The sequence below is a fragment of the Chelmon rostratus genome, chromosome 17, assembly GCF_017976325.1.
Source record: "Chelmon rostratus isolate fCheRos1 chromosome 17, fCheRos1.pri, whole genome shotgun sequence".
Taxonomy (NCBI): Eukaryota; Metazoa; Chordata; class Actinopteri; order Chaetodontiformes; family Chaetodontidae; genus Chelmon; species Chelmon rostratus.
The window spans coordinates 13314301-13337729 of NC_055674.1; the positions used below are offsets into that span (position 1 = coordinate 13314301).

Sequence of the window (23429 nt, forward strand, 5' to 3'; positions counted from 1 at the left end):
ATAGTGTATAACACACTATAATGAACTAGTAAGCGGATATAGGTGTTTATTAATGCATTTGTCAAACTCCTCCAATGGGCACCAATAAGTGGAGGCTGCTGTAAAATTGGAAATGAATGCAATATAGTAAAACACACTTATAATAATATATCTTTTCATAGGAGAAGTTTTAATTATTGACAAATACTGTATATCCATAAACGCTTTAAATGCTTTCATAGCTGTGTGCAGCTACATTACTGTGTGTTTTAGAAAATCAGGCGATGGAATTGTGAATATCATAGTAAAGTAAAGGGACGATGCAGAAATACAATGGTAGATGTATGCGTAAAGTCGGTATGTACGTCACTGTCATCCCCTGTTGGTACTGCACCTTCGTACATTTATATATACATCTCACGCCTAGGTTAGGCTAAATGACACTGACATGCTGTCTGCTTGGTAATCCTAACCCTAACAAAAAACACTCTTCCAAATATTCTGTAGCTGCAACATAGTTTGACACAGAAATATATGCATGGATTACATGGTTTAGTTTTACATAGAATTTTTCACCTGAAATGGACAAGATAAAGTGATCAACAGCTACTGTTCTGGCAGTTCTGTCCTCTGTTTGGACCCTGCTGTCTGCAGTTTGCTGCAGTGTCTGACATACACGTACTGCTGATCGTGGTCTTTCTTTCTGACACACTGACATGAGAAGAAAAGCAAAATTTCCTTGCTTCAGTGGCCCTATTTGACCGGAGTTCACTCACACAGATTGGTGTGCCAGGTAGCACAATAGCTGTAGGATTACAAGTGAGCTTTAAGTGACGTTTCCAATCGGTTAAAAAAAGAAAAGAATTAATTGACGTCATACTTTCTAACTTTCCACCACATCGAAGAGGAAGAATAGAAGCTAAATTAGAAAAAAGAAAGATAACACCTTGCGAGAAATCCAGCTCTGCGTGCTGCCTGCAGCTGCCTGCTGATAAAAGGTTTTTCTTTTACACTTTTCCCACACATCCTTCCAAAGTCTGGAAATATCTCGCTGTTTCTCTCCTCCTGCTCTGTCTCTACGTCCATCTCATCAATCTCTCTGACCTTGTTCTTTTCTCTCTCTTGTTCCTTTTCTTTCCATCGCATCTCACCTTTCACTGGCTGCTCTGTTTACCTGTCGGTCTTCATGTCCTGCATTCATTTTACATATATGTGTCATCAGTGCCCGACACCAGGTAATTAATCATCACAAAACGCATTACACAGTGTGGAGGGATTAAAGGAGTAGTTATTTAACGTATTTGCTTTCTTGTCTAGGGTTAGATGAGAAGATTGAAATCACTCTTCGGTAAAGACGGTAGGGGGGGGGGGGGGGGGGGGGGGGGGGGTATTAAGGTAACAAGATCTAAAGCTCATTAATTAATGTGCTACATTTCATACTGTTTAATCTGTAAAATGAAGTGTACGAACATGTGGTTTTAGGAGGCTATATATTTACCATACAGATACAGCAGGAGAGGAGTCGATCTTCTCGTCTAACTGACTGCAAGAAATTGAATAAGCAAATTACCCAAAATGTCAAACTATTCCTTTAATCTGCAAGCTACAGCACCCACAAATGAACAGATGATAACACACATAGATCACCCAGTGTAATAAAGTGAAGTAAGAGCTCAATATTATTGCTTGCACTGTTTGATCAGTCTTTGTGTATCAGGATCCAAAGTTCTACCATGCTATTTTTCATTTTTATGACAGTGTTATTACAGTTTTAATCATTAACTAACTTCACTTCTTTCCACGCTATAGACACATTTCATTGCTGTAATCACTCTTTGAGAGCACTTGAAGAACAGCAGTATCAGAATGTATACATTACATTGTGTTCAAAACAAAAACAATTAATCTTTGAAAAGTTTCAGTTTACAGAAAGGCTCTGGCTCAGTAGAAAATGCAATCCTTTCCTTTCTGTTCATATTCATTCAAACCCAGTTAGTTTTGACAAGCAGCAGCTTCACTCGTTGCTGACACAGAACACAAGGTATATAGAGTAGACAGAGTCCACGGTGTAAACAATGCAGTTGAAGATGGTCATCAAGGTGACCACCAAAAGTTTACTCCAGGCCTCGCCAGTGGCTGTGTTACTGTTGCCGAAACTGTACAGTGGCCAGATCACCACAGCCGTTGCATACGTAGCTGCTGCCAAAATGTTATAGACTATGACTAGCTTGTCAAAGGAGAATGGAAAGTAAGAGGTCAGCTGTCCAGTGGTGAGCACGATTATCAAGATGACAAAGATGAAGCACAAGATGTACACGGCCACGCACCACTGCAGTCCTGGGGAACTGAACTGGTTTGCCTCCAGGGACGTGAAGATGAGACAGGCGAGGAACGTCTCCAGCATCTTCAATATGCCGGGCAACGTGGAGAGGAACCCGCTGGTCTCCCCACTCGGACGAAGGCGAGTTAAGGCCACTTCGCCTGCATACACCCCGGAACACACCCAGGACACCACAGAGGCACCGATCTGGAGGTCGCAGGTCTTGCAGGTGAAAAAGGTGGGGTACATGATGGAGACGGCAAGGCACATGAGGCTCGCCAGCATAGCGAAGGCAGCGGTGAAATCATCCCAGGCGAGAGGTAATTTGGTGTTGACTGTGGTGAACTCCAGGATGACAATGAGAAAAGTAAAGAAGAAGCAGAAGCACCAGCTGAACATGCACCACGCCCAGTAGGTAGACGGGACATGTCCCACCGCCGCCACCAAGCTAAAACACAAGCAAGTGAGGATGGACGCCAGTATTCGCATGATGCCCACAGGCTGGGTGACTGCCCGCAACTCCACACGGACCATGGCTGGACAGGATGAGTCCGTTAGTCATAAAAAAACTGTGTGTTGCTCTTTTTTCAAAGTCAGTCAGTTTTACTCAGCACATTTCTCAGTGGAGTGAAGATCCAGTTGAAGAAATCCATGTAGGCAAGAGCCCGAGCAGGCGTGCGCTCCGAAAACGAAACTCAAAGTGTGGAGGCGTATAGTCAAACAGAGCATCATGGTCTTATCTGTACAGTTTATGGCCCCTGTGTCACTCCACCGATTGGATACTGGTGGGGTGTTATCGTGTTCATCTCACGCCACACACTCTGGACTCTGGTCTTCAGCTCAAGTCTGGTTCAGAAGCTGATCTCTGACACAGTGATGGGGTGTAGGTCACATCCTGAGGAAATCCTGTTCTTGAATTTGCATGATTTATTGCTCATGGGTAGCACAAAGGGACAAGAGGGGGGTCTTTTTGTGGATTTTATGATATAAAGATTATATCTGAGATGCTAAAATAAAAATTGAATGTTAAGCATCTTTAGTGCAATCAGTCCTCACACAAACTACAGTGAGATGTTTTTAACTGAAGCTTTGTGATCATATTTTGTGACTGTCCACATTGCCCACAACCGAAAGGAAAACAACTATGAAAACAGCCTTTTTGTACATTGCACCAAAAAGCAAAAAAATCCTCCTCTCCATAGCTTTCAGTTTCTTACCTCCTTCCTCTGGTTCTTTGCGTCACGTCCTCTCTCTTCATTTTTCTTTACAAGATCATTATAATATTCACACCTGGCTTCTTGGTTCTTTCCATTTTGACTGCAGAGAGCAGTAATGCCTGCACTGGTCAAAGGTTACATAACTCTCGAGATCTGTCATGGCTGTGACTGATATCATTAACGTATGCACATGCAAGCTTCATTCCTGACCAATTGCTCACATGCTTTTGCTTTATTAGAAGAGGGATAAACATACAAATATGTGAACCACGTCTACTTTCTAGTTTTCCTTTCATCATTAAAGGAAAGTGCGTTATAGAAACATGGGAGTGGCTTTGTGCCCATACTCTTAGTGTGCTCACTTTGACATGTCTTTGCAAACATCCTTTGAGAAGGACAGGGCGGGTCCCAGCCTACCTATTTAAACATTAAACAGATTCTTTAACCATTAAACATTATAACACATTTACGATTTATTCATTCAGTCATGACTGTAATTTATTGCAGAGGCGCTGAAACAACCAAATGATAGAGTCATCCATGGTGTTGTAAGCATGTGCATTAACCTCACATTTATTTATCACATTTTATTTATATTTCACACGCTGAGATCGACAAGAATATGCACTAAATAAGTTTGCAACTGAGACTGACATGTTCATGTCATTGCTGTATCAAAATAAGAGACTTAAGGATCATATGAAAATCATGGAGGGAGAAAAAGGGAAAGAGATTGGGATTTACGTTTTCCTTCTTCAGATCAAATCCACAACAAACCAGTGTGTGTTGGGGTCATCAAGAAAACAACATCGAAATAAAACGTTTAACAGAAGTTGTACAAGGGATGCTTTACAGTACATACAATTCTCCTACAGTCTTTAAGTTCAAGAGAGCTTCAAACATTCCCACCAAGTGAAATATGAGGCATATTTTCAACCTACGTACTGCTGACGAAGAAGACCAGCCTAAAGGAATAAACCGTATCCACAATGTAGGCAACAAGGTTGAAACAGGTCAAGAAAGCGATAACCACTAAATTATTCCATGAACACAAACGCCCACAGATGCTGGGCCTGGGGTTGTTCTGGAAGCTGTACAACGGCCAGATAACCACAGCTGTCATGTACATCAGCACTGCCAACACGTTGCAGCCGGTCAGCACTTTATCAAAAGATGCGGGGAAGAGAGCCAGAAGGCGGCAGATGGTAAAAATTATGACAATGAAGGCAAAAATGAAGCAAATGGAGTAGACAGCGACACACCACTGGAGCCCTGGAAACTGAGAGTAGAAGTTCCAGTCCAAGCAGATGAAGATGATGCAGGCCACATAGGCTTCCAGGACCTTGAGGAGGCCTGGAACTGTGGACAGGAATCCACTAATTTCACCAGGTTTAGCCCGGGTCAGCCCAACCTCAACGGCGTACAGGATGAAGGCCAGAATGGAAGTAACAGTGGCACCAATCTGTCTGCTGCAGACAGAGCACGTGAAGAAGACAGGATAGATGATGGACGTTGCCAGCACCTGTGTGAGAGAAAGATGAAGTAAGTGCCTTCTTTATGATGCCCTCTGCAGGTAATTTCACTTTTTTTTTTCTTGTGCACACTTCATTTGTGGGTTAAAAGAACATTTGAGAACCATACTGTATTAATATTTTACTATTATTAATAAAGGCCTGATGTCAAAGTTATTCAAACATGTGATTGTCATCTCCCACATTCATAATTAAAGCTCTAGTATGGAGCTGTCCATGCATTATGGAATGGGACCAAAGTTATATTGTATAATGTGATCACTCAGAAATACTGTTTGTTAAAGCTCACATACTGTATTAGTTTATAATGTGTGCTCATTCATTTTGTTGCCTCGTAAATTTATTTTCTTGTGTAAAATATCCCCAAAGAGAGTAATGCTCAGCAACAGCAGCGAGTCACTAATGTACTTCACCGACAACCAGAGACAAGTTTATCCTGAAAATATCTGCGAAGAAAGACAAATAGAGAAAAAAATGGCACCCACCATTAGGGTAGCCAGCATGGCAAAAGCGGTAGTGAAGTCATCCCAGGAGATGGGCAACTTAGCGCTGAGGCTGGTGAATTCCAGGAGGAGGATGAGGAAGGTGACGCAGAAGCAGAAGCACCATGTGAACATACACCACGTCCAGAAGGAGAAAGTAGTGTGGCCCACTGATGCCACCAGGCTGAAGGTGATTAAGGTGAAGATCACCTCCAGTATCCTCACGATGCCCACGGGGGCCGTCAGTGTCTTCATGTCCAGTGTGACCATGATGATTGTAATCCTGTTGTCAGTTCACTCTGGTTCTGGATAAATGTTTATTTAGACAATCTCTCACCAGCTTGTCTCCTCTATCCGTGTTGATTTAATATATTTTCTTGAATAGCTCTTTGGTTTTCATCCGTCTTTGTCCCTCATGCTGTTGGTGCTGCCTGAAAATCTATGACGGACACAGAAAGCAGGTGAATGAGGAACTTCTGGCCACGCCTGTGTTGCCACCCTTTCAGACCTCCTTCCTCAAATGGCCAATAGCCAAACGTTTAACTCAGACAGTGACAGAGTTATATGTAGTGATAGTGTTGAAGGACAACTGTCTGTTGTTCATATTCATTTGCTTAGCAGTTGTGCGCTTGAGGCTTGGTCAATAAAATAATTCTGATCATTAGAGCAGTTACGTCTGACAGGAACTGCACCTTATGACACAGGAGACTGGGTTATCTCTTCACCCATTTGCTCATTTGTTATGTTTGCTATCTTTGTGGCGCACCCACCCATCAACCCTGTAAATGTATTACAAGAGGATTAAGAGGAATTTGGTCTTATATAACTATATTAGAAAATGTTAGCAGGAGATATTTGTATTTGTTGTTATTATGTAGATTAAACAAGTCCTATAAGACATATGTAACTGCATGAATATTTCTGTGCTGGTCTTGACTAGATTACTAGTTTAATGCCTTCTCCATTTTGGAAAAACTTTTGGAACATGAAATTCCTGAGGCAAAACTCAGAAAACATATAAATGATTTTGTCCTCAACACCTGATAATAATACACGTCTGCAGTGCTGAGATGGAAATTTTTGGACAGTGATCATTTCAGTTTGGACTGAATTTCTTTAGATGAGGGAGGTATTCGATGCTTGACCAGTGGTGTAGCCCTCCCTGTTCCCCCACCCATCCAAAAGCACAACTAATTTCAAAACTACTTCCTACTTATGTACCTACAGTAGAAAAAACTGTTTGCTTTTGCAACTAAATCACTGTGAATCAGAGTTTATACAGCTAGCCTATAGTTGTTAATGTGTGTTATAATTAGATGATGCTATAATAGAACACACTATATTACAGTACACTACACTACACTAATATAAACACTACAATACATTCAAGATAAAGGCTTATCATGGTAATAACAGAGGCTTTGTCGGCACGGCACTGGAAAAATAAGTTGCTTCCATTGTCATTATTAAGTGATTGCTGCATACTTTGAACTTTACATACACAATAGCACTGAATAGCACACACAGGCATGAAGATAAGATCTGAATCTGGCACATATACGTTTCGGTCTCAGTAGAGGCAGTGATGTCAGAGCCCCCACTCCCAGCGGGAGGTTGTCACCTGGGTAGAGATGTATGTCTGTGGGTAGAGATTGTCTTAGATTAGATAGGGCGTGTGTGGTTAATGTGTATGTCTGTATGAGAGGTATTGACCTGTGTGTGTAATGATCCTGGCCAGGTAGGTGTGTGGAGAAAGGAGTGCGACGTGTGGTGGAGAGAAAAAAACCCCCAACACATCGTGTTAGTGTTGTAGTGATAAACAACATGATGTAACCACTAAGAGCATATTGCTAATAATAATATAGTAATTTTAATGATACAACGACAACAAAGTAATTATGATATAAGATACAATCTAATTGAATAATATCCATTATGATATATGATATTTATATAGCAATGAGGAATGAGGCCAGACCAGGCCACCCCCCTGCACCCCCTTATCCTGAGGCTGATTTCATCTCAATGGTTTTGTAGGTTTTTAGTCAGAAGTTCATGACTTGACCTGATGATGGCACCAGATGAAAAGATGAAAAACCATGAATTGTGCATGATTTCATCTTAATTCATCCAGTAGTTTTTAAGATACATATTTCAGTGTTTTTTTTAATTTAATTTTATTTGTTTATTTGAATGGGACAGTGCATATTGATGAACATGTTAAAACATGTAAAGTAGCTTGACGCTAATTTCCATCCGCAGTCCCATATACATAAAAAACAAATTAAGACAGTACAACATTTCACAGTAAGAAAAAAGGAGCAGTAGCAATATAAAACAAGTTCTAACAGTGAAAAGAAAAAAAAAACACAAACCATAATGTACAAATAATTTGCAATGCAGGTTGACTGTGGGTGGAGAGCTAGCCCACAGGTAGGGAGACCATAAGAGTTTCGTTTTGAGGAGTAAAGTGTATACGTGCTCAATAAAGTGTCAAGTGGTGAAGTGCATGAGTGCCAGATGAATTGCACAAAGCCCTAAGGTGCCAGATGAATTGCACAAAGCCCTAAGTGCACATCAGTTTAAAGTGCCAGTTTGTATTGCACAAGGCCCAGTACACTCAGTTGCACATGCAGAAGCGTGTAATTATTGCACTAGAATATGATACATAAATGTATTATGTAAACACTACTGATGAGAAAAAAATCATACACAAAAGTATTGTATAAAGTGTGGACCAGACACCCAGGCACTGGTGCTGCGAGCATGGATAAAATAACTGGGAACTGGCAGAATATACATTTGGCCCACACAGAATAAGGCATGGCTACCCACTAATACAAGAAACCACCAAAAAGCCATTATTCTCACATGGTAAGTGGCACCATACACAAATTGCAGTGCAACATTATAGCATGTAGCATAGCATGACAATAAATTATCTGCCTTTCTTGTTAAACTCAACTTTTCCTTTTCGACTGTGGCCAGACTTCTGTCTCAAAACGTCTCTCCCAGCTAACATTTAGAATCATAATCAAGGACAGATCTATATGTGTGTATGCACAGAGACACTGAATCACTGGCCATCAAAGGTCACAATATTCCCACAATCAAGGCTGTTGCAGGATCATTGGGGAGCGCTAAAAGGAGAACGTCCCAGCTATAATTTATAGTCCAATCACAATTCAAAACACAGCTAGAGGCACAATCATACTGATCAAACAACAAAGTCAAAACATTCTTATGATGAAGACAAGCCTCCCTGAATTTTTGTTAAGATCCACTAGAGTTTTTTATTTTTATTTTTATTTTTTTTACAGGGCATGTATTCTTTGCTTAAACCAGCTGGTGGTGTTGGTGTACAGCTCCTGAATGCAGCAGTGTAAACACACTTCCTAAAAAGACAGCAGCTGTGAAACTAGAAAAACAGCACTGCACATCAAATTCAATTCAGTTTCACTGAATTTCATTTAGACCAACAGGTATTGCCAAAATGAATCAGCACAGTACAACGGAAGCCGGATTCAGAGCAGTATATATTGGCTGTCACATTTGTAACATGCATGCCACGAAGAAACAAGGTGTCATCGGTGCTTCTTCCTGCTCCCTTTCGGACATTTTAACGACTATTCTTTTGTTGGTTGCATGTTAAAAATAAAGACTTCATTTATTCATTCATTGAGGATCAACGTTAAGTTCCCACAGGAAGTAAAACAGTAATTCATCTTGTAAACATGCACATTGTTCAACTAAAACCAGGAAGTGGACAGGGTCTTCCTCCCTTGCATGACTCTCACTGCTATTTCACATTTCACATTTATATGACCTCCACATGTCTGGTAACAAACAGAAAGTGGCATCATAGTTGCCACTAAAGGCACAAGTTCGTTTGACATTTCGGCAGAAATGCACGCAGCTCCCATACTTATATATTGAGTCACGCTGCTGCAGCCAGCTGAACAGGATAACTGCATGAAAAGCTACGCAGCAACTGACTTTTGTTCAGGACAAGCCTTTAAATTTCACACAAATACACACCCACCCACCCACACAAATTGGGCTCTTGTTGGATCCTGTACCATTGTGTTAAGAGTGTTTACACAAGGTTTGGCTTCCCACATAATTAACTCTTTATGCTTAAATTGAGAGTGGTGTAATACAGCAACACAGTTAAACATGCAGAGGACTTCCTCCCAGAAGTCTTGATGTTTCTCTTGCTCCCCCTGTGGATCACAGTGTTAAACCTCAGTAGTGTGGATGCTGCTGTTAAAACCTCAGGTTGTTGCAATGCAGGCAGGTGTGACTTTTAAAGGCTGAGCAAACCTGACCTCAGAAGCATAAGCAACATCATTTAAACTGTCTGCTGCTGAAATCATTTTGTACGCATTTACCTAGAATGGATTTTTCAATACACTGTGGATTGCGTTAATCTACACCATCCATTTTACATGCAGATCTGATGCAAACATGAAGACTTTCAAGAGCACTCCCATTTTTGTCACCTGTATTAAATGGTGACAAAAATGATAAATGGTCCTGTTTTTCATGCCTCCTCCTGACCTCTGTGCCTCTCCTTTGTCCCTCCTTCGTGTTTGCTCCCAACGGATCTTTGACTCTCAGAGCACCATTTATTTAAGCACCACTCATATGGAACGTACACTGTGAAAAGAAACTGGAATGAGAGACATGAAGACACAAAGGTTCAAATAACAAAGGAGAGAGAAGCAGAGTTGCCATCAGGATATGTGGCGATGACACTGTCAAAATTATTTTTCTACTTTTGCAAAAGAAAGCTCTTTAGAAAGACAGAGAAGGCAGCAAAGAAAACCTCTGTTTGCAGGTGTGATTGACCTTAAAGACATATCCCACAGTTACAGATAGTCAGAGGAGCAATGAGACAAGGGCCCGATAAATGAGTGTGTCAGTAGAGTCTGTGTTTGCCAGGTGTACACTCACATTTTGTTGCTCTCTGTCCAGGTAGAGGAGTGTTGAACCGATGTTGTGTTTTCCTTCATTCTTATGTAAAATTGAATGTATTATTTTTATTATTTTGGTTTAGTTCAGTTAAATGTGCAATTCACGTTTAGTAAGAGATCCTTAATCTAAATTGGCATGAATTTAATAATAATTAAAAAAAAATGTTTCCTTATTGATACCAAGTCTGCTTTTTGTCCTTTCAAGAAGATGGTGTAGTCATCATGCCATGCAATCAAATCTGCTCTCTGCCATGCAGGAGGGGCTGTGACACACAGCAAGATGGCGGTAAGATGCAGTCAGAGAGGAGCTCCTGATACACATGTCCTGCAACATCTGGGAAACTGACCATTGTATCATAACTCATGAGGGCCACACCCCTTGTGTGTAACATCACTAGAAAGCCCAGGAGGTGCTCTTCACAGTGCATTAGGGCTCAAAATGACTGCATGCATGGTGTTTGAAATATTTTTTATTTCATGCTCTGGAATAAAGCAAATTGAATTCAGCTGATGCTGCTCTCTGCATTGTCTTTAGGGCAAAGATAAGCTGTCTCTTCTGACTTCCTGTGGACATCCTGTTTACTGTTTCACCACATCCAGTTATAAAACATGAGACATAGCTTTGTGTTTCTGGACCACTGCATTAGTATGAAATGGCAGAGTAACTGAGTGATTCCCGCGCAGCTGCATGACCATGAATCCAATTGCTCTTTTATACTTGCAGCAGGAACAGAGGGATGTAGTAATGAACAACTGAAGCAGTCAACACGAGTCGAAGCAGAAAACCATCTGCATCTAAAAACAAAAAAGTGCCAGCCAATGCTCCAGAAGAAAATATGATGTCTGCATGTCTGAATTCTTGGCTGCAGATGTCATGGTGAGATGAGCTCTGTGTGTTCTGTTATTCTTCCTGCTGATGTGTCCTTTAACTGACCCGACATCCTTCATTCGCTGCACAGAGGAAGAAGACCAGAGTCAGAGATTTTCGTGTTGCAAGCATGCTGACCTCTGGTGGCAAAAAATAGACAATCATTCTCTGTGCATTTAAAGGCAGAGCAGCACCTTCCCACATCCGCCTGTGATTATCAGCGTGGCTGTTGCACGGTGCATTCCAGATTGATTGTCATGTTCTTGTGATAGTCCTGTGACTCTCAGTATCCTCAGCGCCATCCTAACAGTCAGCAGGGCTTCATGTGTCAAAGTCATGTGTTGAGAGGTGGATCATTCACTTAGTGTGTGGGAGAGTCTGGATAAGCACGATTGTACACACATGCTGACAAATATTTAGAATTGCGAAAGAGTGTGGTATTTTTCCTTAAAACACAGAGAGGAAGGAGAGACAGGATCATATCCAGGAATTCACAACTGAAAGAAATAATGAGCTCCAGAGAAGTCCTGCTTGGGCAGAACAGAACCAGTCTCATATTTCTCTCTTTTGCATTTAGTTATTATTATTAATCAGTTGGTATTTGTCGAAATGTTTAATTCACTTTTCCCCATTTCAGTACAATACACTGTTTTGAAATACCAGGAATGTGCAAAGTGAAGTGATTCAGTGAGCTCACAGAAGGGTGTGTACATTTCCGTAATTTTGGAATTTGCGTAACAACAATTCTCATACAATACAGTAAAACACGACAACTTCCTGAAAAGTCTTAAGGTCACATTTAAAGGCTCTGCAGGACTTTTGTACTTATTTCAGTTGATCAGAAGTGTACAGGATGTTTATTGACGTTGACCCACCACAGCTCTGTTGCACCTGTTTTCACAGCTCTTGACGTGGATTTTCTGTCTTAACTCTATCACTTTATCTGTAGATTCTAAGTTCAAGAAGTGGTCTGGTTTCCTTGAGGAAAAAGCACAGTGTCTGAAATGAATGTCGGAGTCCAGAAGAGTTGGGTCCAGAGAGCTTTATTCTCTTTACAGATCACAAACCCTGACTATGCTCTGCAGAACAGACTGATCTTCTCTGTGGAAACACCCCCTTTTATACAGTAATAGGTGACCTGGATGCATGATTATGCGATGTCCCCATAATCCTTCTTCTACCTTCTTTGGTCTTGTTTACACTGGTGTATTGTCAGCTGTGTTTTCCCCCCTGATGTTCCTTTACCTCTTTGGCCTTGTTAGTACTGGAATCTGATGACTCTCAAAACACCCCCAGTGTATAAGCTACCTTACTTTTAGTGGTTCTATTGGTGTAACAAAACATGGGCTTGAGATATGGCCTCTAAACCAGGCATGTTAAACTGGTTCCATAAAGGGCCATGTGGCTGCAGGTTTTCGTTTCAACCAAGGAGGAACACACCAGGCTGGAATGAATTAGCTGATCTCAGTCTTCAGCTGATTACTAAGTGATCCCTTGATGTTGATTGGTTTGTCTGATTTGCTCCTCCTTGGTTGGAACGAAAACCTGCAGCCACACTGCCCTTTATGGAATCGGTTTGACATGCCTACGAGTCCAAACAGAGATATCTTATTAACACATTCTTTTCAATGGTGTCTATTTACATACACACCCTCTTCAATGGTGTCCATTCACACACACTCTCATCATGCACCTAAGCACACAATGTACCCAAGGACATCCCAAGTGCATGAGGCACCAAAGGACACGATGGACCCAAGTACACCTCCCCAGATTGACACTCCACTCTATCATCCTTTTTCAGTAATGGAATTTATTTTTTTTCTAAATGTGCATCCCAGCATAGCTCTGGCCACCTTAAACCTTAAGATGCACTATTCTGGAAACATTGTGGCCAAATGGGTTATGAAGTGGAAACACCCTGCAGAGGATGGCATGTTCCAGGCAGGTGTAGACAGACAACTGATTTATAAAGACATGATATTTCCCAGTCCCTCACAGCAGCCTGTTGTGCCACCTGAGAGAATCAGTTGGTGTTTGTCTAACTGAAGGAACAGAGACATGTATGCACACGCAAGTGACAGTCTGAGACACTGACAATGCCACTTGCTTGGTTATGCTTTCATTTTTGGCTGTTACCTGTTGATTCATTATTAAAATGTAATGAATCTCCCACATTATTTAAAAATACTGTGACAGCCAGGTTGTATGAGCATACAATCTCTTCAATGATCGTAGTTATGGATTTGGAAAGCATGGGCGACAGTTTGATGTGTGTGTGGTGTGTATGTGTGTGTGCTTTTTTTTTTTAACACTACGTTTTCACATGCTTCTCATTAAGTGAGTCAGACTGAGAGAATGTTTGACCGCAGGAGACCGGGGGGGTGGGCTAACAGGAAAAACACTGACAGATGACATGATAGATATTGTGGCAGTGGTCGGCTGGTTAATGTTCTGTGTCTTAAAAACAAACAAAAAATGAAGGCAAAAACTTCTCTTTCATCGGAAAAAAAAGTCCTCTTTTGACGTTAGGTTGTCAGCATGTTTAGTACTAATTACTTCATGCACGTGTGTGTTCTGAAATAGTTTTTTTTCCAGGATCGCTGACTGAAACAGTGACTGATAAAAGGCATTATGCTAGTTTGACACACGACACTTTGTTTGCAGATACACATCACTCTCCTTTTCTTTTTGTTGAACTCTGTATTCATGACGTTCATTACAATACAGCTCATTATATAAGAATTTAAACAAACACTAATAGGATCCTGTTTATTCTCTCCAGGCCACACAGCCTCAAAATGGGAGGAGAAAGGGGGAGGGGGCATCAGAAGCTTGCAAAACTACAGTTTCTCCACTACGTCGCTCTGAAGGGAGTGCAGAATAATTCTTCCTCTATAACTTTACAATCTTTTATTGTCAGTGTTTCTTAATTGTGCCCTGAACCGTCCTCACTGTCTGTTTTCTATCCGTACTTTAAACCGATTTATTGTGTTTCTTCGGGCCTCGCTCAGGACTGGCAGCTCCAGAAAAAAGGGTGCTTAACTCTCTTTAATTTTGTTGATGGAAATTCACAAGTAGGTAAATCTTATTTTACACATTTGTAGTTATATCATAATCAGCTTCAAGTTATCAGTTTTGTGCTTGTGTAAGGTGTGAATGTTGATTTACTGAATTCAGTTGATTTTATTCCACCACTGTATAGATCAGATGTAAAAAAAATATATATCAATGTGTTGTTTTTTTCTGTCAGAAATGTGTATTCTAACATTCATGGTGTTGTAAACCTTATCCAGCCGCACTGGAAAACAGGGCGAGGCACTAATGTAATACTGTGGTGAATTAAAGTGCCTCATCAGTGTATGTGGCTCATGTTTCTCTAATTGATTTAGGATGGATTTATGATGAGACACAGACAGGCTTACAGGGACGAACTGGGCTTATTCACTGTGAGCACCGGACAGGCCCACACACACTGTGGCACTACCTTCTTATCAAAGCACAGCACTAATCCAATGATGCTGATTTAATGCATTATAGAACTACATATGACACAGCTTCACTAACACATATCGGTTGCATAATTGAAAGAAGCTTTTAAAAATCTGGATGGGTGTAGCGCAACATTGTAAAAGCAAAGCACCTTTAAACCTCAGCTCTATGGCCCACTGCCTCTCCCACCAAGCAAATGACTATAAGCAAACTGCTGCTATTCACTGCTTCCGGCTGCCTTGGACTGAGAGCTGTTGTAGTAACACCACCGTTTGACATCAACGCTCCTCCAGCAGTGGAAAGTAACTAAATACATCTGCTGAAGTACTGTACCTGAGTACAATTATAAGATAACTGCAATTTTCTTGAGCATTTCCATTTAATGCCATTATTTAATTCTACTTCACTAGATTTCAGTGGCAAATATTCTATGCTACATTATATACTATACTGCATTTATTTTCTTTTATTTGTAATAGTTACTTTACAGGTTAAGATTTTACAGACAAAACATCTGATTATTTTATGCAATGCACTGTTAAAGAGTTAAAATTGGCTGCATCTTGGTCAACTACAACAGTGAAATGCTGTTTACTCATTAATGCATCAGCAATAATATCATAGTCTATATAATAAGATAATGTGACAAGAAATTATACTTTTACAGTCTATTAACAGTATTTTTACAGTGTGGTATTGTTACATTCACTTAAAGTGGTAATAATAACAATATATCAATTGACTGCAGCTCCCTCAGCCTTACAGAGCCTTCTGTTCGCTGTCAAGCCCTTAACTTTACTGTTCTGGTTCACTCTCGCTTGCTTGATACCAAACAGCAAACAGACACCGTTAACGGCAAGCTGGTGAACATAGCGTGGCACTGATTAGTCAAAGAGCCAGATTTTTCCCACAGGAGTTGGTAGAGACCAAAAACAGAGCTAAAAAGAGTGGGACAATTCAGCCAGAAACTCCAAATGAGTAATAATGTCTCTCTGCAACTGCTGGATGTGTAAATAAGCATTTTTTTTTGTAAGACGTTTGCCATGTCAGTTTAAAAGGTGGTGATATGTCAGTGTGATCTAAACAAGTCTTCTACCATTGCTTTTCTCAGAGGATTATGTCTCTAAGAAAAGTTTGTTTTGGTTTGATTACACTCACAGAAATCTTGCCATTCCACACACACTGCTTCATCTAAAGTCAATGGTGAAATGTTTAATGGTTAAAAGTGAGCCACTGTCGCTGTCGGCACTGTGTCTATGTCAAAGTCATTTGGCGATAATTAACGAATGCTCACAGATGTGTGGGCTAGAAAGAGGAAGTGAAATGTGCTGAGAGAGCGTAGATTAAATTTGAAGTTATAGTCGAGCTATACAAGTCGCCACTTCCGCCTTGGAGCTTTCTTAAAACATTTTGTAGACATTATTCACGGAAAAAGTTTGTTAGGTTACTATCTTTTGCCTGCATATACAATTGATAACATCTGTTTTTCTCTGACTGCATTTCTTATGTAACCAAACCTATGAAACTACTTTATCAGCATGTTCATGTCGAGGACAGTCTCAAAAATCTCTGGTGCTCTGGGTTCTTTTAATGAAGCAATAGGAGAAGCTGTTGAGTCCCAAAAATCAGTTTTATTTTAACATCAGTAAAAAGTGCAAGGTTACAGAGCTCTGGGTCTCGACTTAACCTTTCCCTGATCCACAACAGAGTTGGGTCAGTTCACAAAGTCTGACATCAGCATGGTCACAAATTTATATGCATCACACGCTGTAAAGCTAATTAAAATGGATTAAGCAGCCTACTTTCAAGCGGATGTTGGGGAACTGTGTCAAACATATATTGTTATTGAGATTAAACAATGCTGTTTCTCAGAGTCGGGAAAGGTCAAATCAATGTATTTACTAAGTTTATACTTTCTCACATTCAGCAAAGTTTTCTGAAGATGGAAAAAGGATACCAACCACAGGATTCAGCTCCACCATACCCTGGGCCACCTTTGAACTATGGGGGTGCCATGCCCCCTCAGCCTGGGATGTACCCTCAGCCTGCTCAGCCTGGGATGTACCCTCAGCCTGCTCAGCCTGCTGGATACCAGACAGGTCTGTGTCTGCCTGTGTTGAGAGATGATACTGTCATTTTCAGACGTCATCATATTCATTGTAACCTTGATTGGGGTAATTCTTCTGAGGCCTTACAACACTGTGTTGCACACCACTAATAAATAAAGCTTTTGTTCTGTCATGCTTTATATAGCCTGTAAGAAACCAAACTATATTTAATACAAATCAACCCATTAGGCAAAAGGTGTTGAAATACAATATCTGATCAGAATCCACAAAAAAATTGATTACCACCTGCTTTAGTAAACTGTGTGTTTCATCTATCAGGTGCCCCTTTGGCTCCAGCCATGGCTTCACCTTCCACAACAGGTGAGTCGATGCATCTCACCCAAAACAATGCTGTCCCATGTAAAACACAACAGAGATACATGCATCGTTTCACCATTTAGAACATGTGCATGCACACAAATTTACACCCTGCACATACAGTACACAGCATCTGTAAACACACATCTAAGAAACGGATAGTAAATATGTTTCCATTCCGGTTTGTGAAATGAGAGGACTGCCTCTGCAGCGTCACACAGAGAGTGGGTGAAGTCCTCCGTCTCCTACCAAAGTGATCTAAAGAATAGCCCATTTGTAGCCTCTGTGCATAACAAAAACCCATTGTTCACTGTTTGTTCTTGTGGTATACAGACACATTTCGAGTATTGCTTGTGACAGGATGCCTATCACAGGTATTTCACTTCTTCATATGAACTTCACATGTAAAAAATATACATTACAATAATGCAGTTCACATGAACTATGGGCTTCTCGCTTGAAAGACATGTTGTAATTCTTCCATCTATACTGAAATCTATTTTCAGCTGATTGTTGTGTTAGTGTCGGTCTGTCAATGACAGTTTCACATAACACAATGAGAACCATCTAAGCTGTCTTTTCCTATTCAACTCTTCATGTTTGGATGTTTCTCTAGCTTAAATGACATTACTGGGACAAGGAGAGACAGGACACAGGACTACCTCCTCATCAAATTACTGTTATTGTACCACTGGCGGCCTCTGCTGGTCCTTTTGAGTCAGTACAGTTGGTGAATTGAATCCTCAAATCTGATCATGACTGCCCAAAATAGAGCACCTACAGTGAAAACAGATATGCCTGACCAACTGACCACAAGAGTGACACAAATTATTAAACTCTGTGTTAGAGAGTGCTTTTATACTGTCCAAATCAAATATAAACGAAAAAAAAAAATTTAATTCTGAACATGTTTCATGTCTGAATGTGACTGCATGCATCCCCCAGAGGTTAGCATGTATCCTTCTCATGAATCTGATGTTTTTGGCCACAGTAGTGTGACCATCACTACCAGCCTGTTACCAGCTTCTATGTGACTAACCTTCAATGTTTTTAATTACATTGGTTACAACTGAATACTACCAAAGATTAAAAAAGTGTACAACTTCCAGTCACCCGTGATAAAATACTGCAGTGAGAGATGGGGGCACTGCACTCACTTTAAGCTTGTACAAGTAAAAATGAAGAAAAAGACTCGGGAGAAAAATCCTGTATTTAATGTGTTGTGCATTTCTCATCCTCAGTGACTCACGTGGTAGTAACACCTACACTCTATGGTGTCCCAGGACAAACTGTGTGTCCTCACTGCCAGCAGACAGTGATCACCAAAACAGAACACACACCAGGCCTGATGACCTGGGCCATTTGTGGTGGACTCGCCATCTTTGGGTAAAAACAACCTTTTGGGTAGAAACTTGCTGCGCATCTAGTTTCTATTTTATGGAAAAAGTAAAGAGAGAAATTGTACAAAAATCCTGTTTAGCAAACTACATGACTGGAAAGTTAGAATTAATTTTTTTTCCTCCTACAGGTGTTTTCTTTGCTGCTGCATCCCGTTCTGCGTTGATTCCTGTCAAGATGTAGAGCATCGCTGTCCTTCCTGCCACAATGTCATCTATGTCTACAAGCGAATGTGAAACTATCCTGACTTTGACTGCGGGCAAATAACTCATTGTTTATCTGTAGCCTAGCCGATTAATAGCCTTACTTGCTTTACAACAATACGATGTTTTGATACTAATCAAAATAACAATCATTGCACTTATTTCAATGAGGCATTACACTGTGGGGTATTACAGTATATTCAGCAATCAGTGAGACTTTATTAAACAAGATATAAACCAACAAACACACCAATAAATAAAAAAACACTGACAGCCTTTTTAGACATTTTCCTCTTGTCTTTTCATTGTCATTTTTTATTGCTTGACTGACCGACTTTAAACTATTCTTCTGTCAACTTGCTGCCTGCCTTCTCATGCAGATGCACAAGGTACCCTTGAGTGTTTGTATGACCAAACTGTGACAGTTTTACAACATTAACCACATGTCAGACAGGTTTTCTGGCAGGAAGCCTTGCAGGTTGTACACAGATGCAAAAGGGAGCCTTGTGTACACGTCGGACATGCTGAAGAGCGTGACTCAGAGGAATCAGTATTTCATGACCTGGGATGAGAAGGTGTTGGTATTATCCTCTCTTGGAAAAGGATACACATGGAAATGTCACTAGTTTTGTTGGTGTTTGGTCACAAACAGTATTAAGCAAAATGAAAGGTAAGCTGAACAAAGTTATTGGGACCCTGGACATTTGTCCCAAATTTCATGGCAACCCATCCAATAGTTGCCCAGAAAGTTCCCAAAACATTTGTCATGGCATCAATCTTGTGGTAGCACAAGAGGAAAAGACAAGCTCATTCCTTAAGTTTCTGTCAAGTTTTCCGCACTTCCTAATCAACCTGATGTGTTTCACCTGTGCCCTATTGTCCACCTGCTCCTCCCTATTGATTCCAGTTGCCATTCCCCTTTCTCTTGCCAGATAATCTTCATCCCATGTGTGTTGTTATCCAGCGTTTTCTTGTGATTCCTGTATTCCTTGTGTATGGCCACTTTTGGATTTTGACCATTCTCTCTGCCTTTGCCTTTGGATACCTTGTGATTGATTTGTTGCATGTACTATTGTTGTCTGAAGAGACATTAAATCCTCTCAAACTCCTCATTTGTGTCAAGACTGCTTGGTAAGTCCACTTCCTTTGTGAGCCCTGACAGTATCTGGCCAAATCATCTGGCCACAAAATGAACTCCGCAGACTCAAATCTCTCTCCAGGCACAGGGACAAAAGATCCATCGTCAGGAGGAGCAGCCGAATGTTCTCCACCAGGAGTTGAGCGAAATTGCAGACTGTCAGAAGAGCCTGCTGGCTGTGTTTGGTTCACAGATTTTTTTTTGTTAACCTTTATTTAACCAGGTAAAAGACCCATTGAGATCATGATGAGTTTCCATCTGGATTCATTGCCCTTGTTCCATTATACTTTCGTCCAGGTTTTCCAGACTGTTACCCCAGGTCGAGAGGTCTCTCGATCCCTAGTCACCCTGTGTCAGAGGAGAAAAGTCTTGGACTACGCTATTGAGTTTCGCTGTCTTGTTGTGGAGAGCGGAAGGAACCGGGCCGCCCTCTCTGATGCCTTCTTTAATGGACTTTCTGAGACTCTCAAAGACCATTTGGCACCCCTGGACCTGCCAGTTGGACTGGTTACCTTTGTTGCCCCAGCTTCCAAGATTGACAAGAGTCTGTATGAGCGAGAGAGAGAACGGGGAAGATCCAGCCAACAGCTCTTCGATCCTGCTCAGAGGTTGTCAGAGGGTGCTCCAGCTTCAGGAAAGCGCCCCATCTCCTGTGTTCCCTTGGAGTCCCTTCCTTGTGCTTCAGAAGAGCCGATGCAGATCGGTCGAACCAGACTTTCTCCAGAGGACCGCATGGATGAGGGAAGCTGTATTTATTGTGGCCAGTCAGGACACTTCCTGGCCAACTGCTCTGTGAAGAGGGGCAAGCAGCAGGGAGACAGAGACTGTTGCACTCGAGCCCTGTTTGCCAGTTAACCTCTGTGCTACTCACTTCCTCCTCTTTCTCCCTCAGCCATCCAGCCCTCGTTTTTCTGGGGCTGATGCTAATGTAATGGACTACGGACTAGCAAAAAGCCTCAATCTGCATTCCCGACCTCTTGCTCAGCCCCTCAACGCTCGTGCCCTGGATGGTCGGCTACTGTGCCGGGTGAGTCATTGCACCGCTTTCCTCACCCATCTTTGCTGACTCCCATTCCAAGACTTCAGCTCTGTTGCCTCTCCCTTGCATGCCCTCACCCCTTCCAAGATCCTGTTTTCCTGGGATCCAGCAGTGGAGACAGCCTTTCAACGGCTAAAGAGAAGCTTCACCACTTTTCCTCTCTTCATGCTGCCTGCTCCCAATCTGCAGTTCATTGTGGAGGTGGATGCCTCAGATCCTGAAACTGTTCTGTCTCAAAGGTCAGTAGTTGACAACAAGATTCACCCATGTGCCTTTCTTTCCAAGAAATTATGTCCTGCAGAGAGAAACTATGATGTCGATGACCGGGAACTGCTGACCATTAAAGTTGCCCTGGAGGAATGGAGACATTGGCTGGAGGGAGCTGAACAACAGTTCTTGGTTTGAACAGACCACAAGAATCTGGAATATCTCCAAACCACCAAAAGACTGAACCCCAGACAGGCAAGGTGGGCTCTTTTCTTTACCCAAATTTGCTTTGTCATATCATCCTGGATCTAAGAATGTTAAGCTTGATGCCTTGTCAAGACTGTTTTCTCCAGACTCTGAGCCCAAGACGAACACCCTCGTTCCGGCAGCTTCCTGCTTTGTGGGTGCCAACGAGTGAGGAGTGCCAACCAGGGAGGTCTGATTTTGGCTGGGTTGCCAGACAATCAACTTTATGTTCCCCCGAGCTTCTATCCCTGGTGATTCGCTGGGGCCACTCCTCCTCCTTCCCCTGTCATTTGGGAATCAGCAGAACCATGTTTGACATCCTACAGCAGTTCTGGTGACCAGAGTTAAAGAAGGAGGTCTCAGAGTACATTGTGGCCTGCCCAGTCTGTCCTCCCGGAGGGCCAACCCCAGACTGCCTCCTCCCGGCCTCTGTGTCTCTCCTTTGTCTCTCCTTCATGTTTGCTCCCAACATATCTTTCACATTCAGAGCACCATTTATTTAAGCACCACTCATATGGAAGGTAAACTGTGAAAAGAAACTGGAATGAGAGACACAAGGACCATCAATTCTGCTTTTTGTCCTTGGACAATTCTGCTTTTTCTCCATAGATGGTGTAGTCATCATGCCATGCAATCAAATCTGCTCTCTGCCATGCAGGAGGGGCTGTAACACAAGATGGCGGTAAGATGCAGTCAGAGAGGAGCTCCTGATACACATGTCCTGCAAGATCTGGAAAAACTGACCATTGTATCATAACTCATCAGAAAAGTCTGGATACTTAATTCTCTGTGCAACTTTTTACAGACAGAATATAAGAATATTTGGGCAGTAATATTTGGGATAAGCTGGAACTCACTGAGTTAACCCTCGTATTGTCTTCCCATCTACTATATGATATGCAAACACTTGAAAACAGGTCAAAATTGACCCGAAGACAATTGGAGGGTTAAAATGGTATTTTGAAATTAACAAAATCTTTATATAGTCAAGACTCTAATAAAGAAAAAGCAGCATCCTTATGAAGAACAGAAACAATATATCATTATAAATCTGATCACTTATCTCCCTTACTGCCATAAAAGGTGTTTGTTACAATTCCTGCCAGTTGTGATCTTACAGGTTTTTGTCATGTGGTTCACTTCCTGTTTTATTTTGGTAGGTTTCTGTACATTCCTCGAGTTCCTGTCAAGTTTACGCCTTTCCTAATTAGGCTGATGCGTTGCACCTGTGCCTTACTGTTCACCTGCTCCTACCAATATATACCCTTCGTCTTTCCGTTTTTCCCTTATGTGTGTTGTTTTCCAGCGTTCTTTGTGATTCTGGTGTTCTTGCAAGACCCTTTTTTGGACTTTTGTCTCCTCACCCTGCCTTTGCCCTTTGTTAGCTTTGTTTAATGGATTTGCTGTTTTGTTTTGAGAGACATTAAAACCTCTGAACTTTTCACCAGGTTCAGACTGCTTTGTGAGTCCACTTCCCCTGTGACCTTGACACTGCCATTTTTAAAAGGCAGATGTGCTCTGAGGGCCACACCCTATGTTTGTAACATCACTAGAAAGCCCAGGATGTGCTCTTCACAGTGCATTAGGGCTCAAAACGACTGCATGCATGGTGTTTGAATTTTTTTTAATTTCCATGCTCTAGAATGACGCAAATTTAATTTAACTGATGATGCTCTTTGCGTTGTCTTTAGGGCAAAGATCAGCTGTCTTTTCTAACTTCCTGTGGATAGCCTGTTTACTGTTTCACCACATCCAGTTATAAAGCACAAGACTTGTTAATGACATAGCTTTGTGTTTCTGGACCACTGCATTAGTATGACATGGCAGAGTAACTAAGTGATTCTCGCGCAGCTGTATGACCATGAATCCAATCGCTCTTTTATACTTGCAGCAGGAACAGAGGAAT

The 23429-nt window shown here is 41.5% G+C and overlaps 3 protein-coding genes across 5 annotated transcripts; 1 reads left to right on the forward strand and 2 right to left on the reverse strand.

The window, feature by feature from the left end:
- Positions 1 to 1993: 1993 nt before the first annotated feature.
- On the reverse strand, positions 1994 to 2833 carry LOC121621480 (myeloid-associated differentiation marker-like). Its single transcript, XM_041957958.1, has one exon. It carries the CDS (start codon positions 2831 to 2833, stop codon positions 1994 to 1996), a length of 840 nt encoding a protein of 279 aa, XP_041813892.1.
- Positions 2834 to 4067: 1234 nt separating this feature from the next.
- On the reverse strand, positions 4068 to 5937 carry LOC121621332 (myeloid-associated differentiation marker homolog). The gene is made up of 2 exons (XM_041957759.1): positions 5534 to 5937; positions 4068 to 5038 (listed from the first exon to the last, which is right to left on the reverse strand). Exons 1-2 carry the CDS (start codon positions 5798 to 5800, stop codon positions 4454 to 4456), a joined length of 852 nt encoding a protein of 283 aa, XP_041813693.1. The 5' UTR covers positions 5801 to 5937; the 3' UTR covers positions 4068 to 4453.
- An 8282-nt stretch (positions 5938 to 14219) lies between these two features.
- On the forward strand, positions 14220 to 20003 carry LOC121620737 (cell death-inducing p53-target protein 1 homolog). 3 transcript variants are annotated; one of them, XM_041956914.1, is made up of 5 exons: positions 14220 to 14455; positions 16794 to 16965; positions 17254 to 17295; positions 18534 to 18678; positions 18821 to 20003. In XM_041956914.1, the coding sequence occupies exons 2-5, from the start codon at positions 16809 to 16811 to the stop codon at positions 18924 to 18926; spliced, it is 450 nt and encodes a 149-aa protein (XP_041812848.1). In that variant the 5' UTR covers positions 14220 to 14455; positions 16794 to 16808; the 3' UTR covers positions 18927 to 20003. The 3 variants fall into 3 exon arrangements, with proteins under 3 accessions (XP_041812848.1, XP_041812846.1, XP_041812849.1); XM_041956912.1 differs by having other exon boundaries at positions 14220 to 14451; XM_041956915.1 differs by having other exon boundaries at positions 14220 to 14411.
- The last annotated feature ends 3426 nt before the right edge of the window (positions 20004 to 23429 follow it).